Source organism: Hermetia illucens, chromosome 1 (genome assembly GCF_905115235.1).
Source record: "Hermetia illucens chromosome 1, iHerIll2.2.curated.20191125, whole genome shotgun sequence".
Classification (NCBI taxonomy): Eukaryota; Metazoa; Arthropoda; class Insecta; order Diptera; family Stratiomyidae; genus Hermetia; species Hermetia illucens.
Window position 1 is genome coordinate 97,051,406 of NC_051849.1, and position 24,155 is coordinate 97,075,560.

At 39.0% G+C, this 24,155-nt stretch overlaps 1 protein-coding gene across 2 annotated transcripts in view; it reads right to left on the reverse strand.

Annotated features, from left to right (window-relative positions):
- Positions 1-5,635: 5,635 nt before the first annotated feature.
- Positions 5,636-24,155, reverse strand: part of LOC119661189 (serine/threonine-protein kinase ATM) — a 58,714-nt gene continuing 40,194 nt past the window's right edge. For both annotated transcript variants that reach the window (XM_038070411.1, XM_038070410.1), the window contains exons 23-43: positions 24,041-24,130; positions 23,946-23,987; positions 23,778-23,872; positions 23,563-23,716; positions 23,288-23,457; positions 22,902-23,235; positions 18,693-18,863; positions 18,517-18,639; positions 18,335-18,465; positions 18,050-18,275; positions 17,701-17,918; positions 17,411-17,637; positions 17,274-17,352; positions 7,816-7,925; positions 7,616-7,759; positions 7,319-7,560; positions 7,128-7,265; positions 6,907-7,052; positions 6,734-6,840; positions 6,398-6,667; positions 5,636-6,328 (exon numbers count right to left, since the gene is read on the reverse strand). In XM_038070411.1, the coding sequence (XP_037926339.1) occupies positions 6,150-6,328; positions 6,398-6,667; positions 6,734-6,840; positions 6,907-7,052; positions 7,128-7,265; positions 7,319-7,560; positions 7,616-7,759; positions 7,816-7,925; positions 17,274-17,352; positions 17,411-17,637; positions 17,701-17,918; positions 18,050-18,275; positions 18,335-18,465; positions 18,517-18,639; positions 18,693-18,863; positions 22,902-23,235; positions 23,288-23,457; positions 23,563-23,716; positions 23,778-23,872; positions 23,946-23,987; positions 24,041-24,130 (3,396 nt within the window). In that variant the 3' untranslated portion in view covers positions 5,636-6,149. The remainder of the gene's footprint in view (positions 6,329-6,397; positions 6,668-6,733; positions 6,841-6,906; positions 7,053-7,127; positions 7,266-7,318; positions 7,561-7,615; positions 7,760-7,815; positions 7,926-17,273; positions 17,353-17,410; positions 17,638-17,700; positions 17,919-18,049; positions 18,276-18,334; positions 18,466-18,516; positions 18,640-18,692; positions 18,864-22,901; positions 23,236-23,287; positions 23,458-23,562; positions 23,717-23,777; positions 23,873-23,945; positions 23,988-24,040; positions 24,131-24,155) is intronic.

A 24,155-nucleotide genomic window follows, 5' to 3' on the forward strand; every position in this document is an offset into this window, starting at 1 on the left:
CCCAGCAGGAAACGGATACATCCGAAAGATCGATCTTGGATGCATCTACGTATTTGGTCCTTACTTCCCAAGAGAGCAAACATGAATCAATTGCCGAGGATGCTGGGTGTGTTTGATTCCACCAAGCTTCTTATAAAGAAATTTCGAATCTTTAAGAAAGCTTTGCTTTTGATTCCTGCTGTCTGCTGTTATAACGTATACTGCCACGTGCTCGCAGAAACTCGCAGCAAGATAAGATAGAGCGGTTTAGGGTTATGGATGAAAAGATGCCATCTATTATTTCAATTGTATACATATCAGGCTTTGTTGAAAAACGAATCATCGATATATTCGAGGTAGAAAAAAGTTATATTCGATAAAAAAGGATAACCAGTGAAAAAAAAACTTCGATAAGGTGTGCCAGGGAATTGCAGGTAAATTTTGACCAGCAGCCATCTTATTCTGTATATCAAATATTATAATTTTGGATACGGCTGCTCCATGTGTTCGCTCGCCTAAAATAATACTTACTACTCATCCCTGAAGTGAAGTTATATGTACATATAACATGCGGGTAAAATTAGTTCAAAGAAATAGTGGCTCTCTTTAGATATCGAGTAGTCATCATCATCAACGCCGCAACAACCGGTTTCCGGTCTAGGCCTGCCTTAATAAGGAACTCCAGACATCGCCGGTTTTGGGCCGCGGTCCACCAATTTGATATCCCTAAAAGCTGTCTGGTGTCCTGGCCTACGCCATCGCTCCATCTTAGGCAGAGTCGGCCTCGTCTTCTTTTTCTACCATAGATTTTGCCTCTATAAACTTTCCGGACTGGCTCAACCTCATCCATACGGATTAAGTTACCCGCCCACCGTAACCTGTTGGGCTGAATTTGATCCACAGCCAGACGATTATGGTATCGCTCAGAGATTTCGTCGTTATGTAGACTTCGGGATCGTCCATCCTGATGTAGGAGGCCAAAAATTCATCGGGGGATTCTTCTCTCTCTCTGAGAAATACATAAGGACTGACAAGATCATAGTTTCGGACAGTAAGAGCTTTGACCCTATGGTGAGACGTTTCGAGCGGAAGTTTTTGTAAGCTGAAATAGGCTCTGTTGGCTGACAACAACCGTGCGCGGATTTCATCATCGTAGCTGCTATCGGTTGTGATTTTCGACCCTAGATAGGAGAAATTGTCAACGGTCTCAAAGTTGTATTCTCCTACCCTTATTCTTCCTGTTTGACCAGTGCGGTTTGATGTTGTTGCTTGGTTCGTCTTCGGTGCTGACGTTAAAGAGGACGCATGATAGGACATCCGCTTGTCGTAGACCGTTGTTGATGTCGAATGGTCTTGAGAGTGATCCTGCCTGATCAGGGTCAGCCTAGTCAGTCTTATCAATTTCGTCCGGATACCGAATTCTCTCATGACCGTGCACATTTTTACCCTGGCGACTTTAAAGTCGATGAATGGATGGTGCAACTGTTGTCCATATTCCAACAGTTTTTCCATCGCTTGCCGCAGAGAGAAAATCTGATCTGTTGATGATTTGCCTGGAGTGAAGCCTCTTTGGTATGGGCCAATGATGTTCTGGGCGTATGGGCCTATCCGGCCTAGCAAAATAGTGGAGAATATCTTATAGATAGTACTTGAGTAGTACTAATCATAAATCAAATCTTTTTGATGTATTTTATCCTTTCGGACTATTACTGCTTCGTGCATTGCTAACAATATGAAATATTCCTCCAAGTAGTTTCATACTCCAAGACACATATTTATGTAAATATTGAAAACATAGTTATTATAATCGCTGGCGCAACAATCCATATTGGATCAGGCCCTTATAGTTATTAAGATGATCCTAAATAAGCAAGTATTGCCCATCAACGCTTACTGTTGCATACATACATATGCAATAGTAGGAAAAATATTATTTTTTATTTGAAAGGGAACTAATGGTTTTCTAAGCACCTTATAATCCTTTCTAGCCAGTATAGGGGGAAGGAAACGGGAAACGATCACAAGGTTCAATCTGTTGCTGGGGCGTCTATGCAAAAACAGTGCATTTGCAACATTATCTGAATTGAAAAACGAACGCGATGCTACATGTATAAGTCATGCCATTCGGTACCGACTTCAACAAATGAGGTTAGCTAAATTTCGTCCGTTTTGTATGTTGTATTTGTTAAATAACTAATAGAATAGAACGGTGTCATTTTGCATTATAATATACAATGAATAAATGCTAAAAAAGGACTAAAATTTACATTACAAGTTTAAATAAAAACGCTCAGAATTCAATCGCCTTTCGATTTTCATTCATCAAAGTATCCGTTGTCTTTTTGTCCGTTAGAAATAAATTCCTTTGTTACTGTGCGAAATTCAGCGCATTTTTCCATTTTGATAGTTCACATTTCCAGGTCTTTAACTAATACTAATTAGGTAATTAGGATGAAATTAAGTTAACATAACTTTATTACAGTGAAAAATTGGTTCTCTTTGTGTGGGAAGATTATTATATTGTATATATGTTAAAATTTGAGAAAAATTGGGGACTCTTTAAGGGAGAAAAACATATTTTTTTCAATTGGAGAGCTGTTCTACACAGCTTACTTTATTTTCAAAGATATCTACCACCAGCTGCCATAGTTTTTGATTTATGATTTTAGTGTTGTAAAGTTAGCGATTCAGGGACAAGAAATCGAGAAAAAATACTTCACATTTTTTGCTTAGAATTGGATGAGCCTAGCATACAGCTTGCCCGGTAGTGTTCAAACAGCCTGTATATGGGCTATTCCTATCACAAGCGGCTAACTTCACTAGGACATTAATGTATATCGTTATACATATTGTTTTTTTTTGTTCATACACAGAGGTGGAAAATATTAGAAAGACATGTCCGCCACGCGAACGTCGGAGTTAGAGCGTGTGGGATTCGCATCCAATAAAAAACACCCCAGGTCTCTGTGGGGCCACCATTTAAGTATTACTTAGCGGGGAAGGTTTGCCTTTAGGCTTCTGCTTTTCTTCTTTAAGTACATCCTTCTACAAAATCACCAGTTCCCCTTCGACCCCAGCATCTCCACAACTATATTCTCCGTCTCCTTCTCAGTGTTTGATACACATTCCTTGCCTCCATTGCGAATCTTTGGCGTGAAACATCCCATGCTCCGGATCCCCCGGTATTCCACCCCATCTAGGACGATTCATCGAAGCCAAAGCGATGCAGATAGTGCCTGTAGCAATCAGCGAGTCGCGTGAGGAATTGGACAATGTGATAGTTGGTGTTACTATGTTCCCACTCAAGCCAAACCCTAATGTTGAGAATGAGCTTGTGTGTCCTGTCTGCTCCTGTACTCTTTGAGGCCCTCATCTGCCTCGTACAAAGAGAAACCTCTTTGAGATATCATTTTCCACCAAACTCCCTAAATGCCCAAGAACACCTATCTCAACAAACACCTCTTTAATACGCTTCCAGTTGACGGAGCTGAATGCGTTTTTGGCGTCCAATGCCAACACGGTCCAGCAGCCGCCAGAAATCAGTGCACCATTTGCCAGGTGGTTATAACATGCTTATTGCATCCATCATAGAGTCATCGCTTCGACAAGCTATTGCTGCTTTCAAGGATCGGTTGTAGTCTCTTGTAGTTGACTCTCCCCATCATCTTCCTCATCGTATCCAATAGGCTGGATGTCTAGGTAGCTTGCTGTGATTTGAGTGTCTTCCTCTCTGACCATAACATCTGAGGATATGTCGGGCTTGAGCGCCGCAGAAAACGTGTCCCCCTCAAAGGCTTTTACCGTCCACCCGGCGAGGGCTCTTTTTCGAGCTCGGTTTGCCTTTCATTTTCATGTAGATGGCCTAGTGGTCCCTGTGATTATAGTCCTCATTGGCTTGCCAAAGCGCTCAGCACCTGCCCATACTCGGGTGTAGTGCTGGACGGAGCACAGCAGCTGAAAGGCCGCGAAAGATCCAAAAAACAGAAAACAAATTCCACCTATTAAGGAGGGAAACGGGCAATGGGTTCCTTTTGCGCAGGATAAAGCAGATCTGTTCGCGGAGCCTTTAGAAAGTACCGTCAGAAAAGTAGACCATTACTCAATATGCTGTGTGAAATTAAATGAGCTGAGGACAGAAATTAAAACAAGCGGGCCTTCTAATAAAGCTCCTGATTATGAGCTTACAGAGAGAATACTAAAAGAATTGTCAGAAAAGGATCTAGTCAAATTATTACAAATAATTAAAACCGCTTTCAGATTAAAATACATCCCTCGACAATGGAAAGTGGCCAAAGTTATAATCATCCCCAAAACAGGGAAGGAGCCAAGTAGAATCGACTCGTATCGACCAAATCGCTACTCCGTACTACAGCCAAGCTATTTGAAAGACTTCTCCTGAAGCAAATCATTGGGGATCGAAATTACGGATCCGATGGAAAATACAATGGAAAAAAGCAAGTTTTTCTCGATGTCGCCCAGGCATTTGAAAATGTGCGGCATCAAGTTCTTTTGTATAAATTGCATAGACACCTCCCAAAAGAATTTTTCGATATTTCAAAATCATATGTATCAGAGCGCCTATTCAGAGTGAAATATAATATGAAGGAACCTACTCTGAACTGAAAAAAAATTCAACTGGTGTACCGCAGGGCAGTGTCTTGGGCCCAACACTGTTCCTCCTGTAACCAATGATATATCTTGCTGTGAAGAAGCCAAAATAGTGACATTTGCGGACAATGCTGCTATCCTCACCACGGGTAAAACTACGGAAGACAAAGTTGCAAACAGCTATCGACAGCATTGTAGAGTGGACCAAGAAGTGAAAATAAAATTAAACGAAAGCAAATCAACGTCCATTAGCTTCACAAATAAAAAAGAAAATCCAGCTAAAATCATTGTAAACGGAAAGATGTGCCACAGGCGAGTGAGGTCAAATATTTAGGTATGACACTCATGCTAAGCTCAGCCGGAAACACATCCTAAGAAAGAAAAAACGAGCTAAATGCCAGATACAGGTAGATGTACTGACTCTTCGGGAGAAAATCACAGCTGACCATCGACAACAAGCTGCTAATTTATAAGCGGATCGTATGGCCCATATGGACGTACGGCAGCTCTGGGATTGTGTCTGAGAATCAAACCTGAAGGTCATACAAACGTTCCAAAATAAAGTGCTTAGAAGCACTGGTTCATTCGTAATAAGGATCTGCATAGGGACCTGAAAGTACAGTTGGCTAGTGAAGTCATCAAAGACCAAGCAATTAAACATAACCACTGACTACCCTCACATGAAAATAACGAAGTCCGAAAAATGACCGATGCCGCTAATATAATGGGACGACTGAAAAGTGTAAAGCCAAACGACTTGCTAATATAACAAGATACAAGCAACTGAGGAACAGCCAGTTCCACAGCGAAGCCAACCAAAGTGCTGGGGTGGACCACAGGGTCTTCTATTAAAAACGAAACCTAAATATGCAAAGAAAGCTGCTGGATGGGGAAAACTCAATCGTAGCTTGGCGAGAGGTGGCTTTAATGGGTGAAAATCCCACTCTCAGGGATCGTGAACTCTGAGGTTAGTCTCCTCAAGATTTCCACCTCTTGAAAATAAAGTAGTAATGTGCTCGTAATGATATATTCTTTATTTGGAGAAATTCATAGTTTGAAGCAAAACTCGATATTGGTTCTTTGCTTAACATTCACTCTCAAATCAAAGATGCAGGTGTTATCAAATTAGGCACAAAAACTCAAGCTCTATTCATCCAAATGTTATTAAATTTCGAAGCAATATATAGGACAAACGTTATATTGCAAAATATCTCTCTTTTTTCTCTTACCCTTTCAACAATCAACATTAAATTGACGAGTTGATTTTTGAGTCTATGGAATAGGTAAGACATGACGTTGGCTTCGCTATTTCACAAATGTGTACTCGCACTTGTATTCACCTAAACTCTCGATGGTTGTGAAATTCCTTAGCTATTCTGCTTAAAATAAGTATCAGAATTTGTCATCTATTTTTACATAATACGAAAAAAATAGTAGGCACTGTAAAGGTCACCATCCCATTCATTATTTGTCGAACATGTATATTTGTACGAAATAACAAAACTTTACTCAACTGCAGAAAAAAAATATAAAAACACGAAACAACCGAGCTCTAAATTTACTCAAAGATGAGGATTCCAGCCAGGAAACAATTGAGATAAATTCCGCGGATCCATAGCTTGCTTGATAAGCCGTTGCACTTGTCCTTCGACTGAGGTTATGCCTGCCCCTACTTCTTCCATCCCCATCAACTTCGCTTTAACTCTAATCAGAGCTCTCTGAGCTGTGCAATTTTTCTCTTCTGCAAAAGTTCAATATTTAAATATCAAAATTACGACATTTTACTTTCCTAAAAAGGTTGCTTCCTTACCTTCACCTATGCTTTTAACTCGTTCCACTTTCTCGCTGTCTTTGTCAATTTGTTTCACTATCCAAATATACAAAGGATCATAGAGAAGGACTTCTAAAACTGTCAACAAAACCGCTTGATTCTCTCGAAGAACAGTCATTGTCTTTTCGCAAGACTTTCGAAAGATACCATCAACTTTGCATACACCGAATGGGGCTACAATGTCTCTGGTAAGCCGGAATGGTACAGTCTCAGGAGTGGGCATAACTTTACCTTGTTCAAAAGCAATGCCTAAAATATCCAGGAAATCATTATCAGATAAATATCCATTTTGTTATCATCGCCGTGTTTTTATACCAAAATCAATATGAATCACTTCCGCTGTGATTTGATCGATCAATATGTTCTGTACGTGCCTATCCCCGAGTCCCAAAATATATCCAACAATCGACGTGGTTGCTACACTAAAATAAGAGATATCAATTAAAAACTTACAATACAGCGCAAACCCATTTTTCAACTACTCTTACCTGTTGGTGTATGCCAAACGTTTTTCAAACCACATTTCGGGATTCAAAAAATGTTCAAAGAAGAAATGATGGAATACTGGTTTGAAACGTTCACAAACTTCTTGATACCGTTTATATCTTTCCGTTGGCTCGGATTTATGTTTTTCCTTGAATGATTTGGCCGTTTAGACAGACTTCTTGCATGGTAAAACAAACCTGAACAAATAAGGAAATGAACTCACCAGTAACTTTTTGTAGCATTCGTCTGGTGCATAATCTTGTGGTCGAAACTTTTTGTGGGCTCCGCTATTTTTCTTTTCACCCGTTAAATATAAACCTAGGGGAATAGTATTCTCGCACCACTCAAGAATGCCGCTTCGCTGTTTTTAGAAGCCAATTATTCATAGCAGTAAACATAGTTCACGAAACTTACCATTGAGAGTGGTACCACCTTATAAGTGCGAATATTTAGTTTACGTTTACGCGCATCCCTGTCCCTTGATAACACATCATTGACGATACCGAAAATTTGTTGCATTATTGCATCCTGCCTTAAATCATCTTTCCCTTTGAGCAACTGAGGACGAGCGATACCGTCGGTGCAAATACAAATTATTTTTTTGGGGGCATTTATACCGCCAACCGAGGTGAATTTATCTTTCCACTTAGAAATGCCTTTAAAAAAATTCATTATTGAAGTATGTGGACCAATTAAAGATATAATATGTACTCGTTATGATATATTCCTTATTTGGAGAAATTGGAAGTTCCAAAGTGTGGCACTGAATTCTGATATCCTTCATTCTACGTAGAGCATCTGAAAGGGTGTTGTGAACGCAGTCTTTGCTATCTTTATTTGCGAAATCGATTAGAGCTATAATAAGACGTGTAGAAATTAGATGATAAGGTGTAATGCATGTATATGTGAACCTTTTGATGTTGTTCGCATTTGATATAGAAGCTCTGAAGTTTCGTCGTTTTTGGATATCTCATCGACAATTATGTTAGCAGCTTCCACTCTCACATTCTGTACAGACGCACTAACATTTTGAAAAATTAAAATCCAATTAGTATATACATATATTACTTTTGGCGATGCACGATTCACAGTTGACACCATTAACGTTATGAAAACATTATAATCGAGAATCAAACCGGCCCAGAAGCCTAACAGAAAATATTTATTTCAAAACGTCCGAAAACATTTTTGGGTTGGTATCCTACATTCCAGTGCCAAATCTCATACCTGTCATTTGAGGAACTTTATTTACTCCTTTGCGCAACCAAATCGTTGGTTTTAGATAGTAGCTTGCCATCGAGTAAGTGGAAGTTTGAGTTAATGGAGCAGCCTTTACAGACTTGAACTTGTAAGTGGCAACAGACTACTCACGATATCACTACTTAAATCCCCTGAAAAGCGAGCGGCTGCCGACGAATCCATGAAAAATTTATTCTTCTTAAGGTTTTTTTCACATATACGTGAAGGGGTGGTGTAACATTTTATTCTCAGAATAGGGTCATGTTGGATACCAAAGGAAAGGGCACCTTAGCATATGTACCTTTTGGAAATTGATCTTATATCGGGATATTATCATCAACGGCGCAACAACCGGTATCCGGTCTAGGACTGCCTTAATAAGGAACCCCAGACATCCCGGTTTTGCGCCGAGGTCCACCAATTCGATATCCCTAAAAGCTGTCTGGCGTCCTGGCCTACGCCATCGCTCCATCTTAGGCAGGGTCTCCCTCGTCTTCTTTTTCTACCATAGATATTGCCCTTATAGACTTTCCGGGTGGGATCATTCTCATCCATACAGATTAAGTGACCCGCCCATCGTAACCCATTGAGCCGGATTTTATCCACAACCGGACGGTCATGGTATCGCTCATAGATTTCGTCATTGTGTAGCCTACGGAATCATCCAGCCTCATGTAGGAGGTCGAAAATTCTTCGGAGGATTCTTCTCTCGAACGCGGCCAAGAGTTCGCAATTTTTCTTGCTAAGAACCCAAGTTTCCGAGGAATACATGAGGACTGGCAAGATCATAGTCTTGTACAGTAAGAGCTTTGACCCTATGGTGAGACGTTTCGAGCGGAACAGTTTTTGTAAGCTGAAATAGGCTCTGTTGGCTGACAACAACCGCGCGCGGATTTCATCATCGTAGCTGTGATTTCATCATCGTAGTTGTGATTTTCGACCCTAGATAGGAGAAATTGTCAACGGTCTGAAAGTTGTATTCTCCTATCTTTATTCTTCCTGTTTGACCAGTGCGGTTTGATGTTGTTGGTTGGATGGTTTTCAATGCTGACGTTACACTTTGCCTTGCCTTCATGGATATGCAGCCCAAGATCTCGCGCCCAACGCCGCCTGCTCGATCTGGATGAAGGCAGTTTGTACGTCTCGGGTGGTTCTTCCCATGATGTCGATATCGTCAGCATAGGCCAGTAGTTGGGTGGACTTAAAGAGGATCGTACCTCTTGCATTTACATTAGCATCACGGATCACTTTCTCGAGGGCCAAGTTAAAGAGGCCCCATGATAGGGCATCCCCTTGTCGTAGACCGTTGTTGATGTCGAATGGTCTTGAGAGTGATCCTACTGTTTTTATCTGGCCTCGCACATTGGTCAAGGTCAGCCTAGTCTGTCTTATTAGTTTCGTCGGGATACCGAATTCTCCCATGGTCGTGTACAGTTTTACCCTGGCTATGCTATCATAGGCGGCTTTAAAGTCGATGAATAGATGGTGCATCTGTTGTCCATATTCCAACAGTTTTTCCATCGCTTGCCGCATAGAGAAAATCTGATCTGTTGCTGATTTGCCTGAAGTGAAGCCTCTTTGGCATGGGCGGGATATGTGTGTGCTAAAAAGTGAAACATGCTTTGTTCTCAGAACCTATCGAACCAACGAATCTGAAAATGGTGGTCTACTTGGAATCTACGCCACAAGCCACTTTCCATTCGGAAATCTACTCAAATAAAGTTAATAGCGGCATATTATCATAATTTTTAAAAAATACCCTGGTCTAAAGATTTCAAGTTTTGTAAATGCCCGTTTATCTAGAATATGTAGAATAAAGCAAGTCTTGTTAGGGTTTCAATATTCAATTCCTACCAGTGATGAAGTAAAGACCCTGCAGAATGCAGAATCGTGAAATAACAAGCAAAGAACATGCAACGAGAGTAAACATTAATATTGGATCTATTCACTCCACTTCAATTGGAAATGTGGCCTTTAGGAGGACCTCAGCAAAGATGTGTGATATTTTTCGGAAAGTAGTACTGCAACAATCGTGATTTGACGTCGGATACCAGTCGACTCAGCTGTGAATGAGTACCTGAATCAAGTCAGGAATAATCTTGGGCGAGCGCAATACTGACCACATTGCCTCCTATAGGGTACTGTAATCCTGCAGTATACCGTTATGATCTTGAATCAAGTGCTCCAATATACTTCAAGGCCCTGATCCAATTGGATTGTTATGCCAACGATTATTATTATTATCATAAAGGATAAAATAAGACATAACTTTGGTAAGTTTGAATGAACATATAAAAAATTCATAGAAAGTTAAAACTTTGTATTTGCCGTAAATTTGTCGCGCTCTAAGACTTGTATGACGTTATCGTCATATGAAGTCAACTTATATAAACGGGGGATCCAGGAAAACTAAAATAATTTTTCCTTTTTTAGCGTTTTTTAGTTATTTGTACTTATAGTATGATTTACTCGAGACAGTATGTGTTAATAAATTTTGCGGGTAGTGTCCAATATTTATTTAAGATTAGCACAATATTTATGTGTTTGATTTGTATGCACATGTATATCTGGAGTTTAACATTTAATGAAGGAATATTTTGCACTTTTAGCTATGTTTCTACATAAAATGAACCCAAAACCTTTTTATCAGATGCGCCCAGCTTCAGGCCTTAGAATATCGTGTCAAAGCTTCAAAAGCCACTTCTTAAGATTATGAAAGATATGCCGTCTCGCGGATTATTTCGCTTTCTTCGAATTTAGGATAATCAATACGACTCCAATCAATCAATTCTTTAGTCTGATTATCAATTTTTCATAGAACACTCCTCATCCTCCCCATTTCATCTTCTGCATCTTTTTCAATCATTTCTACGAACGGTTTTTATTTTTTCTTGATTCTTGGTGAGAGAAAATGTATCCGAAAAATAAAAAAAATCATGGGCGCGTAATTCGAGACCTAAAAACATAAATTCAATGTTAACCGGCATTCGGGGAATAATGAGAACGATTGGAATGCTCCGCTGGTGCCGATTACGGTTGCGAGTGGTGTACTACTAATACTTGAAACCAACACGTCTCATTCCTTTCGATATCGAGTCCAGCATTCTTCCTATCTACAAAGATCTTTCTAGAGACGATCTCCTGACCAAGTGTTTGGGTGGATACACCGAGAACGCCACTAAATCCTTTAACGTCAGGGTTTGGGGCATGGTCCAAAGTACTAGAATTCTGGGAAGGAAATAGTTGATATAGCCGCCGGAATATACAATGGAGACTACGGAACAATATTGATGCTGATGGGACAGCCAAACTTAACCATTGGCGTCGCAGGTCAAGAAAAATGGGTATTTTCAGGAAGCTGAGGGTTTGCTGTTCGAGCCTGGTGTTTTTTTTTCTGGACAGTAAACTTTAAACGGCATTTTCTCGAAGCCATTTTCTTTAATTGGCGTGCAAGATTACTAAAAGACAAATGAACATTTTAAAGGATATACAAAACTACTCTATATGAACTAGGATCTTTGAAAACTAAACATTTTTGTAGCAATTTTGACGCACAAATAATCGAAAATTTCTCGTGAAAATTCTATTTTTTTTAAGAGTCTGACTATATATATAGTTTACTTTCGAATTAATCACAGATCCTAGTTCATCGGCAACAAAAACTCTCTTGATCAAGAAAATGTTTGGTTTTATGATCTCAGATGAAAATTGCGACCGACATCGTGCACGACACTTATAATAATAATGTATAATGTCAGTATTACTATCATTTTGATAAACAAATTACTAAAATCGTTGCAGTAATATCTAAGAAAAATAAGAAATTTCGAAAAACGTGATTTCGAGATATACACGTTCAAAGTTTCAGAAGATGTTCGCGACCATTCGAAAGAAGTCCAGAGAATAAAACAAAGAAAAGAAACGAGCAAGTCGAGTTGTGAATGAGAACCTGAGTCAAATCAGGGTAATAATCACAGACAATGCTGTAATCCTTTAGTGTACTGTTACGGTCTTGTAGCCTCAACACTAGCCAGATACTCCTTCCTGGACTAGATATCAATGATTTGACTAATGGTTTCCAGAAAACATATTTTTCCCCTGTAGCATGTTTCATTGGATTTTATTGGTAAACCATAAGAAGTAAGATTCTAGTTAATAGTCGCCAGGCTTTCCAAATTGGCCTTTTGAAAGTTCCGCACATTGTAATAGATACGAGCGATTTGGCCAACGAATTCAGGACTAGTATGATGAACATTTCGAATGTTGTTAATCCTGCTGCGCCACAATATCTTCACTGCTGGTTGGTATCGAGGACTTCGGAAAAGTTATGGTAAAACAGTTGTGCTGTTGATGACAACGAAGAACGCTTTTCGATTGACAAGCTATTTAATGAGACCATATCCAAAAAGAAGCCTACACAATGTGAAAAGGATTTTTAATTGCAGACTGAACAAGAGAAGGAAAACTATCGAGTGCATTTTTGGAATGGCAGCAGAAAAGTTGGTGGTATTAAATAGGCCTAAATGTTGCACAAATGCAAAAGCAGAAGCAGTGAATGACATTGTAGAAGCGGCATGCGTCCTTCACAACTGTCTACGTAAACGAGAGGGGATTAACTACAGGGCCACACACCGACATAGGTGAAGCTACGGACATAGGTGAGGTTAGCGAGATGGCGGAAATGCCCGGGATCATGCCAAGACAATGTGTAATACACGAGAGTTCTTCAGAGGCTACTGTGAGGGATTATTTGGCAAACTATTTTCTTTTTCCTCGCACATCTCTACCATGGCAACGAAAATACATTGTACCAGAAGCAAGAAGCAATAGTGCAAATAATTAATATTACTTACTAAATATTGGATATGTAACTAGAATGTAAATAAGAAATAAAACAAATATATCGCTTATATACCTGTCATGGTTACTTCGGCGCAACACTGAAGAACGCAACACTGAACGTGAATGGGTTTGCAATTCGAGTTGCAAAACAGTCGACTCGTGTGCGGAGGGATTTAGAGAGAACAAAGTCAAGAGTGCGGTTAAGTGATTCCTAGTCACACTGAAGTGAAGAGCAGCACAGGTGAAAATAAAGATACATAAAGGAAGAGAAGAGTGGAAATAGTTACTTAGGAATGATGGTGGGGCGAAAACATTAGGCCAGGTAAGGTATACGTAGATTAAAGTCAGCAGAAAAGCGATGACGGAGAGAGGAGAAACTACAGTCAAGATATCCGATAAACTGTCGAAGAATTTCTCGTACAAGTGAGAGGAGCTAAGTCAGGGTAAATATCCACCGGAAATAACAAATATACTTTCGTTGGGTGGAGCAATACGCAGGATAATATAGCCGTAGAGAGAAAAGTAGGAAGAAAAGATGAGTTAGACACGGAAATGAGACTATAACGCCTCCGCTCGTAGCCCTACCCAAAATTGTGCCCCATCTGTCACAGCAAAAGACCGCGTGGCTTTCGAGTAACTCTCTACTATGATTTTGTTGGTAATTGTATGATTTCTGCGAAACTTTTCAGTATTATGCGTTACATTGTTTTCTGTCCCACTGCACAATTTTGAGCTCCTAGAGTGAACTGGTGGGTTTTCCGGTCTATTACAAAAATTGAGTAACTTTATTTGATTTAATATCGGAAAAGGATGTATTTTGACGTCTGGATTTCATACAAATGCATCATTGTGATTTTTTCTGATTTTTTATTTTGTGAATAGAGTCTGAAAATGAGTCTTTTATCAGTTTACCCACCCTTACCCTTCCCTTACTCCACTATTTTAAAAGTAGTGTCAAAACCAATATTTACTTGAGTATTTATCGAGGCTCAACCACATTTGCACAGAAAAATTACACCCCTTCGTTACTTGCAAGGAAATCCTATATGCAAAGGATTTCGCAGAGTGGTGTACCCATTTTTTAAATAAAGTGTGTGCGACAATAGACAAAATAGACAAATGAACTGACAAGAAGCAAACAGATTTTAACAAGGCTTTGCTTTACACAACACCTTAGTCGAATCATTTAAACTCAAATATTGGCTTAAACCCTGAACGCTAATAAGAGACCAGACCCGTAATACCTCTAAAAATAATCCGTAAGAAAGAATACCCTTCAACCAGAAACATTTTCTGCAAAGATAATTAAGGAGCAGTAAACGAGTGATTACCCACCGTATAAATTTGCTCAATGTCACATGCTCCCATTAAACAACTTCACCTGAATGTATATAGAAATTTGCTGACACAACCAACCAACTATCACATCACCTGACACTTTTCATATTGGATTATTATTATTAGACTCTTTTTATAGGTTTTCGAATTCTGATTCAGAGTTTTCCAACCCAATTCAAATTTTTCCCAGCTAATTTCAGAAAATAGTGTACGTTCGCAAAATACCATATCATCGAACATTGTGTTATACAATGTTGGAAGTATGAATCAAAGAGACGGACGTTATACTTCGGCTTGAATTCCAGTTTCTCCAGTTTTCGTCTTTATGCTTGTTTGGCTACATCGTGCTTACCACTTGCAGAGCATTACATACGTATAATGAAAATGAGAGTGAGGCAAACTCATTGAAAATGAAGTAGGAAAAATAATAAGTAAAGACCGTGCGGATTCCCTATGCACCACTAAGGAGTAAATAGGATACATAAAAAATCATATAAGTAACAACTTGTTTACATTGTTTAGCCGAGAAGTGTAGTTAGCCAAATATTAAATAAACAATACTGATTAATATCCCATACAATTAAACGAGTTGGGGATCATAGACGTATACACACATGCCTGTCTCCATATTGATACTATTATTCCTAGACGTGACTTTTGACTTTTGATAACTTTGTTAAAAATAGTTGGATTGCGTGTCAGAATTATGTACTATATTATCACCTAAACTAATGCCACATTTTGTAGTTCTAGGATAACTTAAGGGGGTTTTCGGGCAAATTTCCAAAATATGGTAATACACTACTATTAACTTTATTTGTGTTTATAAAACTTATTTCTCCTAATGTTTCAGAAATAAGATAAGTTTCGAAAAGTACTAATCGAACCCTGTCGTTTGATACCCCACATATTCTGGGAAAAAAAATTTACACGGTTCAAGTTTCACTGGTGGCAGTGGGATTTGTATCGTGATTTGACGTCGGATACCAGTCGACTCACCTGTGAATGAGTACCTGAGTCAAATCAGGGTAATAATCTCGGTCGAGTGCAATGCTGACCACATTGCCTCCTAGTGTACCGTTACGGTCTTGAATGAAGTGCTCTAACACACTTCAAGGCCCTGATCCAATACCCAATACGCCAACGATTATTATTATTATTTCGCATGTATGGGGAGACCCCCTTGAAAGTCAACAGAAAATGGCGCCACATGAAAAGGGACACACGCACCACATGTTCTCACTAAATTTCGTAGTAATTGGTTCAGCTGTTTCGGAGTAAATCGGGTGTGACAGATAAAACGACAACCTTACGGACAGAGAGACATTGAATTGATTTTAATAAGGTTTGTGTCCGGATAACTGCGTGGTTAGAGCACAAGGCAGTCGTACAGATGATCGCGGTTCGAATCTCACTGGTGGCAGTGAGATTTGTATCGTGATTTGACATCGGATACCAGTCGACTCAGCTGTGAATGAGTACCTGAGTCAAATCAGGCTTAATAATCTCGGGCGAACGCAATGCTAACCACATTACCTCCTACAGTGTACTGTAGTGTACCGTTACGGTCTTGAATGAAGTGCTCTAACACACTTCAACGCCCAGATCTAATACGGATTGTTGCGCCAATGATTACGATTACACGCAAAACCTTAATATTAATAATCTGAGTTCAACCGATACTCTCTTCCAAAAAAGAGTACAAACCTATTTTCCCTAAAATTAAGCCCATTAAACGAGGCAAAAATGATGACAGGAGCTGCATTACTACCACTAACCCAAAATGAAAATCTTTCATGTTAAAAACTGTACAAAACAGAATTTTATTAGACTGATTGTGACGATGTACGCTGTCGCTTTATGTTGCCTTAGGTATCGCAGTTTATGCCATTATGTTTTTATTTAATAGTTCATTCGTTACCATTAGAAAAAGTTTTGCATTCATGATCTGATAGATGATGTAAATCTGAATTACGCAATGATGAAACTGACGTTCAATTAATTTGGCCATCGAACTCTAATGACGGTCCCACCACTGTGGCATTCCCAATCGACCCAATTAACCGCTTCTAGAAGGTGCTTTAGCCTTCTAAAACGATTATTCCTTTTCTTCAGCATTTGCCCAATTTGGAAGCGGGGCCGGCTCGTCTTCATTGAGTGCGCCATCATTTCAATTTTGGACAAGTTGCTCGAAATCAGCTTTGTTATTAGACGGAAAACGTCGTCTGTATAGATCAGAGTGTCGGGCGCTGGTCGTTGGGTCCCCAGTGTGGCAGTATACACAGTAAAGAGGAGGCGAGAGAACGCTTCCTTGATGAACACCGACTGAGACATGAAGCATGAAACACTTCGAACTTTACTCTTCGGATCACAGTAGAGCAATTTAACCCAACGCATGAGTTCCTATAGCTCTAGGTATTTCGGCAGAGCATAAGAGATCAGTTTCTATGGCACACGGTCAAACGCCTTTTTTGAGATCCAGAAATGCAATGTAGAGAAGGTACTTTCCCCGAATTCATCCGTCATCCCGAAGGTCTAGTTGATCGGAAAAATCTTTGTAATAGTCAGCTCAAGTAATAGCGATCATTTTTTTTACTTCCCGATTGGAATTCTTGTAAATTTGCCAAATGGCCAGTTTTTTATCAATGAGAAAATTGTGACAGAGGCGTTTCTCCTCACGGACCTTCATTTCAGCATTTCATTGTCTTTTCAAAGCCAATGATCTCGGTTGATGACCCGAATACCAGGGAGGGGCTTTGCACTCAGTAACGATGATAAAATGCCGACGTTTTATTTCCCATGTTCCCAATTTAAAACGTAGAAGTACAAGGTCATGAGTTTCCACAAAATCGAATTACGTGTTCCAATCTTTTTCCCCCATGGCACCTGTCGCCGCCTGTCTTTTTACACATTAACCAATTATATCAGTGTTTATATTGTTGATATTTACCTTTTTGAGTCCATATTTGCATGAGAAATTGCCAGAATATATGGAAGGGTATGATGTGGATGTTCAATAGAGCATGTTACTGGAGAAATTATTCAAGAATATTTATATTGAACTCAACCTAATGATCCAAAATTTACCTAATAACTTCTGCAAAATATTATCCAAATCAACATCAACACCACTCAATCTGGCAGTGATTTGATTTAACACGCAGATGAATTTATAACTGGGTATGATTTCAATGAAGTCCTTAATTTTTTGCGATACTTCCGTAACATTTGTATTTGAAAACCACAGAGAAATAATCCTAAAGATTTCCATAGATTTTACTTCTTCGTCTAATATGCAGTATTGCATGTAATTCCTAGAAAAGAAGAAATTTTTTGTTGGAAATATATTCTGAGTGGGCTTAATTTATTATATATACTCTATTGCCAGACACAAGTATTCGATTTTCCTTCCTTCTACAGCTTTGATTTCATAATCATCAATGCCAGCATTCTGCGCTAGAAGATTCAAAGTAATAAGCTCATCCCGATTTGTTTTGTAACGTTTCGCATCTCGGATCGCCTTAGCGTCATTTTGATTTCTCCCCATAACTCGAATTTTCACTTGGAAATCTTCTGAATTAATATAGTCATTTAGCTGCGGAGAAAATATAATATCGCTTTTCAAGCTTGAGGGAGTAAACGTCAGAGTAACAACATGATGTTCTACGCAGCCTGAATAAAGCTAATATTTTTTTTGCCAATATTCAGTGCAAGAAATTATCTCACCTGACTGTATTCGCGATCAGCATATTTTGCTATACTTCGGTGAATATTTTTCCGACTGCTATGATTATACTGTTCATAGTCTTTAAGTACACTTGGTAATGTCTTTGCAATGTCATCTTTTTTCGCTGTGAAGTTATCTAGCAATTTTGAGGATATCTTGAAGAATTTTTTGTATATAATCTCAAATGATTCTGAATTTGACTCCGCATGATATTCTCCATATATTCTGCGAAGACGTCAATATCAGTTAAAGTCAATGAAAAGACAAAAAGGTGTAGTTCTTACCTTAGTGCATCTACTTTTTTGAAACAGCAAGCATATGCCTCCGTCTTAATAATGTGATGTAAAATCGATTTAGCCATTGACGTGTTTCCCATTTTCCAATTAATGTCAGCATCTTCAATCAGTACTTTGGTCTAGAATCAATATGTTTACAAGATTTAACAAAAAATTTTCATTATACAAACTTTCAGTTCAGGTTTTATATCCATGTTCCTCAACCGAGTGATGTTTCGAATAACCAGATTCTTATTCCCAGCTAACTTACATTCCATGATAAGATTCAAAAGATGTTCTCCAACAATATTTCCCTACAAATTTATTTTCATTAAACAATTACCCATGCACACATCATTTGACTTACCTTGTAAGAATCTTCAATTTTTCGTTGCGCTCTGATTCCAGCCATATTGAATAAGGCAATTTTCTGTGACAACGATAACTCTTTATGTTCAAAATGCCCGTATTCCATCTTAGATGTTTGATCCCACTTTTGCAAAATGTTGGAAGGTACGTTTTGATTCGGGAATTGTAACTATAAAAAATAGACTATAAACGACATATTCATTTTGTTTGCTGGTATTTTCACAAACGATTAACACCAGCTCTTATTTTTACCACATTATAAACTATTCAAATCAAAAGACAAAATCGGGTCAGGAAATGAAAGCTTAGCAGCAGCTTGGGTAGTTGCATAAGGGACGATGATATTTTCAAACAAAATCGTCTGGTCCTAGCCCCAATATGGTATTCACAATCGAATCTACTTAACTCAAATCGCCACAAATTCAACAAATTCAACCAATTTTTCCTTTGCAAAAGGTACGGATTTTGATGTTCGCACATATTATGAAGTAAATTCCCGGACTAATATTATCCGATGAAAGCCAAAAGTTCTTACCAATCTCCATTACATACATGAAAGCGAAATTATTTCCGTCCGAACACTTAAAACCAACAGGCTCAGAAATAAAACAGGAACGCAGATGCTCATATTCGTTTGAGAAAACGAACTATTCTCATACTCAATGATTTTTAAAGTGAGGTTGTCAGCGATTTAAGAGATAGTTCGGTTCAATAAAAATGCCGCCATAGAGGCATATTAAATCCCGGAAAAAAAACCAACTGGATGAATGAAGGATGCCAAGAAACACTGGATAAGAAAAATGGAGATAATATACATAATGAAAGAAGAAAGGCAAATGCGGTATTTACAGAATAGAACCAGTTAAGCCCATGGTGTTTAACGTGGGTACTTGTCGTGAGACTTAATCCTACGGTCCTCTTCAGACACGGATTGATTTTGTGACCACATCAGAGCCCCGCTGAGACAAGCAACAACGGTACCAGTCTATACCAAGTGCATGGCTTAGCATTCATACTGGTGGATGCAAGAATTTCCTAAATCTCTACCGAACTAAGGAGTGCGGCACCCGTATTGAAACGCAACACCACGCCGAGGCCCGAAGGTCCTTTCTCGCTTGAGCACAACCACAACCACCATGAAACTCCTACTAGGGGGGCCAACCGCAAATAACCGAGCTGTACTCACATACAACGGGAGTTCACCCGAAGTATGAGAGTCCAGGGTCTTTGGCGCAAAGGAATGAGATTATAGCTTATGACAACTCGTCTGTATCGGGTTCGCTACTTTTCTCGACCATAAGCTTGGCCACGGTGCGGAAACACTATCGAAGCCATGATCAAAAAGAAAATTCCTTCATTAATTTAGCAAGTAAACGTGAGTTATAAGCCGCCAGTTAGTATGAAACATATTCTATGCTATTTGCATTATTTTCTCTGCTCGTAGTGTAGTGGATTCAAATCCCTCTGCCACCAATGATTACTCAGTGATATAACTAATAAGCCATTCGACCATTTCAATATCTTCTCAAAACACTGACTTTCTTGTGATATCGCAAAATAAAATTTGTATAATGTAATATAAAATAGCAAGTTGTGATGCGTACTCAAAAACCGTATTCACCAAATGCTTTATACTATCCTCAGTAAAACAAATGCTGAGATCAGGGAAAAAGATAAACAGAGTATAATGGAAGCTACTCAACTGTGCTAAATCCTACCGGATCTCTATTGCAGACAAGTTCCGCGAAGGCTGATCAAGAAAAGCCATTCAATGTCCTTTGAAAAATGATTGCATTGAATAAAAAGCCTTGGAGAAATTCCTTTGCCTCAGTCGATGCGGCCGGGCGGGCCCCGGTTCTGACGAAAAATAAACAAGGATTCTTGGCGCATGAACCACATGAGGACCTAAGCAAATTAGTCCGAACCATGATATTTGCGCTCTCCAAGAAATTCCAGAATGTGGTACCAAAAGCTGTGAACGCAATAAAAATGGCTAGAGACTTTCCTATTTTGGTAGCCCACGCACTCAATATGGTGTCAGCATTACAATCTTTGAAGCTTTCCATGACACCATTAAATAATTAGAGCGAATTTATGGTCGGTTAATGAAGATCGCTGTTATTTCAGCTGACCGCGCGATTCATTTCTTCATCGCATATGCGCCACAGACAGGTCAGCCCGATGCCCAGAAAGATGTCTTCTGGTAACTACTTGACACAAAAACCTGTGACATGCCTGCGGATGATGATATCATCATTGCGACCGATCTCAGTGGCTGATTAGCAGATTGTAATCATAATCACAGGCCATGATTGCGATTGTAATCATGTAATCACGAGCCCAGTTATGATTGCAATCATGTAATCACTAAATTCGTAATCATTATCACGCAATCATGATTAAGATTTTGCCCAACTTCGCGGTAAGCCGTTCCCTATGAGACCATTGCATCTCAACATCAGTCGTTGATTGCACTCTTACGAATCAAGTCACCGATAAAACAACATGAGGAACCCATTGATCTGCTGCAAATTAAGTGGTGGTGATTTTTTGGGTAAGAAAAGAAATGATTGCACTTACGCGACTGCTGACCATTATGAATGTTGAAGCAACGTGAAATCAAGCTAAAAACATGAACCACAAAGCACCCTGGGCTAACCTTAGGATCAACAAGTTCAATAAGTGGTCCATCAATTGGATTCGGAATGATGTCCAAATGAAGGTTCGTGAGAAGAAACGCCTCTATTACAAGTTCCTCGTCGAGCAATTAAATGAATCGAATCAGGGAACGTAAAGAGACCTGACAACATCGCAGCTGAGCTCTGAAAAGCGAAAAGTTGGGACGCATTGTGGCTCGGGAGTTCTTCAATCGAGTTATTGAGAAGGTAAAACACGATCTGACTGGCAACAAAGCAAGACGATTCCAATATAGAAAAAGAAAGGCAATCGAGCACAATGTTCAAATTACCGCCGGTTCCGGTTACTATCACATATCATGAAGATTTTTGACTTCACAACATCGTAAATAATAGTGAATCAAGCCGGGTTTATTACTACACTCTGCGCGGTTACTCGTGGAGAAACACCGCGAGAAGCATCGCTTTCTCTACATTGCATTTATGGATCAAGAGGAGGCGTTTGACCGTATGCGTTTGACAACCTCATTTTGTATGCTTTGTGAGAGTACGAAGTGTTAGAGCAACTCATGCGCTGGGTTAAATTGCTCTACCGCGATCCGAACAGTGAAGTTCGCACTGTATCGAGTATATCAAAATCGCTTCTTGTCTCTGTCGGTGTTCATCTAGGAAACGTCTCAATTCCAAAATTTGCCGCAGTGTCGTTCACCCTTAGTGGTTCTGACTGCAGACCGAACGAAACAGAGACAATGAACGCCACCTCGCGGTAGTGAAGACAAAGATGTTACGTTAGACCTATGCCAATTTTTACATCCGAAATGAGGACATCCGTGATTGATGTGAAGTTGTTCCGATTGCGAAAGAGGCATCTTAGATGGTACGAACATGTAATTTGCGCTGACGAGAGCTCACTCATCAAGATCAAGAACACCGAACTCAATAGGAAATAACCAAAAGTCCTGCCAAAACAAAGATAGCTTGATACGCTAGGTAGTAATTTGAGAGTTCCTTGGCTCCATCTAGATCAGGCCTATGACCGAGGAAAATGGCAAAAAACCGATCAAGCCGAGCGGACCCTGCTTCGGAATGGGGCAAAGGATGAAGGAGAAGAAGATTTTATACTATAAAATGCTTGCCAGAAATTCAATCGAAATCGGAACAGATTTCCCAGTATCATTGAACCCAATTCAAAGTACCTTGGGGGAAAAATACCAATTGCCCGCTAGGGTACAGAGTTAAGTAGAAGCAAAATTTAAAATAGAAAAAATCGAAATAAAACGGTGTTTGATGAGAATCAGAGTAAGAACAAAATACAAACACTGACCAAAAAAATTATAGCCTAATAAGTATAAAGAAGAAAATAAGGAGTATTGACATAGTACACGGAATTGAACCAAACACAGTGTAAATATTGATCCCAGTCTACCTAGTAATAATTTAATATTCCAATATTTAAAACGTAACATTTAGATATTACCATTACAGATACGCATACTTTCCACATATAGATTCAAATTTTTGTCAAATAAACTAAAACTATTTGAAACAGTTAAAATAGAAAATAAACTCACCAAACAAAAATCATCTATTTGTTGAATCATTTGTAGCCATGTTATGTACTTGTAAATATTTTGAGCACATTCTGAACTAACGAGTTTCAATATTTCAATCACGACATTGCGTGCTGACTCCGCTGCAAATTTAGCATTCTGTTCCTCCATCCTTTTGATTGAACGTAATGCATGATAGTGATAGAATTCGAAATTATTCTCTCGGTAGTTTTGACCGTCGAATTCTCTTTGTTTAGGATCATTTTGTGTTATATTCCAATTGCCTAGTCGCCATAATATTTCATAGTCTTGCTCACTTGACTCAACATTGCCCGCTAATGAATAGAATCCGCATCTGAAAGGAATGACCATGTGCTTCTATTTTATTAGATATCTACACCACTTACTGTCGCAGGCAGGTTTCATACATTGAAGTATTATCATTCGTCGATGGCCCAGCATCGAGTTCCACCAACATAGCCTCCCATTGATTTTCAACTGATAAATAATCAAGGCGGGAATTCATGGGATCTAAAAACCCACTTAATGCATCTAAATATCCAATGGAGGTGAAAGCCTAACAGTATAATGAAAGCAAATTTATAAATAGGAATAAACCACCATCCATGCCGGAGATGTAAACAACATTTGTATTTAATTCAATTTTTTTTTAATGTATCACCTCTTTGGCTATCAACTGAAAATCGTCGTTTTCCAAAGGCGATTGCTCAGATAATGCCCACATTTCCAAGCATAGCACAGCCATAAAGTATGCTTCACAATGAATGCAGGCTTTTGCAACATGGAGGTAGTTTATATTTAATTTGCAATCCGAACTAGGATTAAAATAATGAGATTTAAATAATGAAAGTGTTGATGCATAGTTAACATAGTTACGTTTGATTGTACAGCCGAATACATTCCGTGATATTGAGGAAGTATTTGATGGTAGATTTATCTGTGTTAACTTGAGCGTGTAGTGTGTGACAAGGCTGTTGTGTATGCAAAACGAAAGAGGAAGTCGGTACATAAGTTCCACTATATTCATACATATTCAATACTTACATCCTTTAAAGCAATATTTGTTGCCTCGAAAAACTTTTTTACCTGGTGGAAAAACAGCATTTCAGTTATTATTTTTTCCTAACAAGAAAACTTACTAATTTTTCGATAGATGAAAGATGCACTTTGTTATTGGTTGATAAAAGTAGTTTAAAGAAAGCCGTGTAAGTCTGTTCGCACAAATCACCCTATTAAAAAGCAAAAAAATATGCA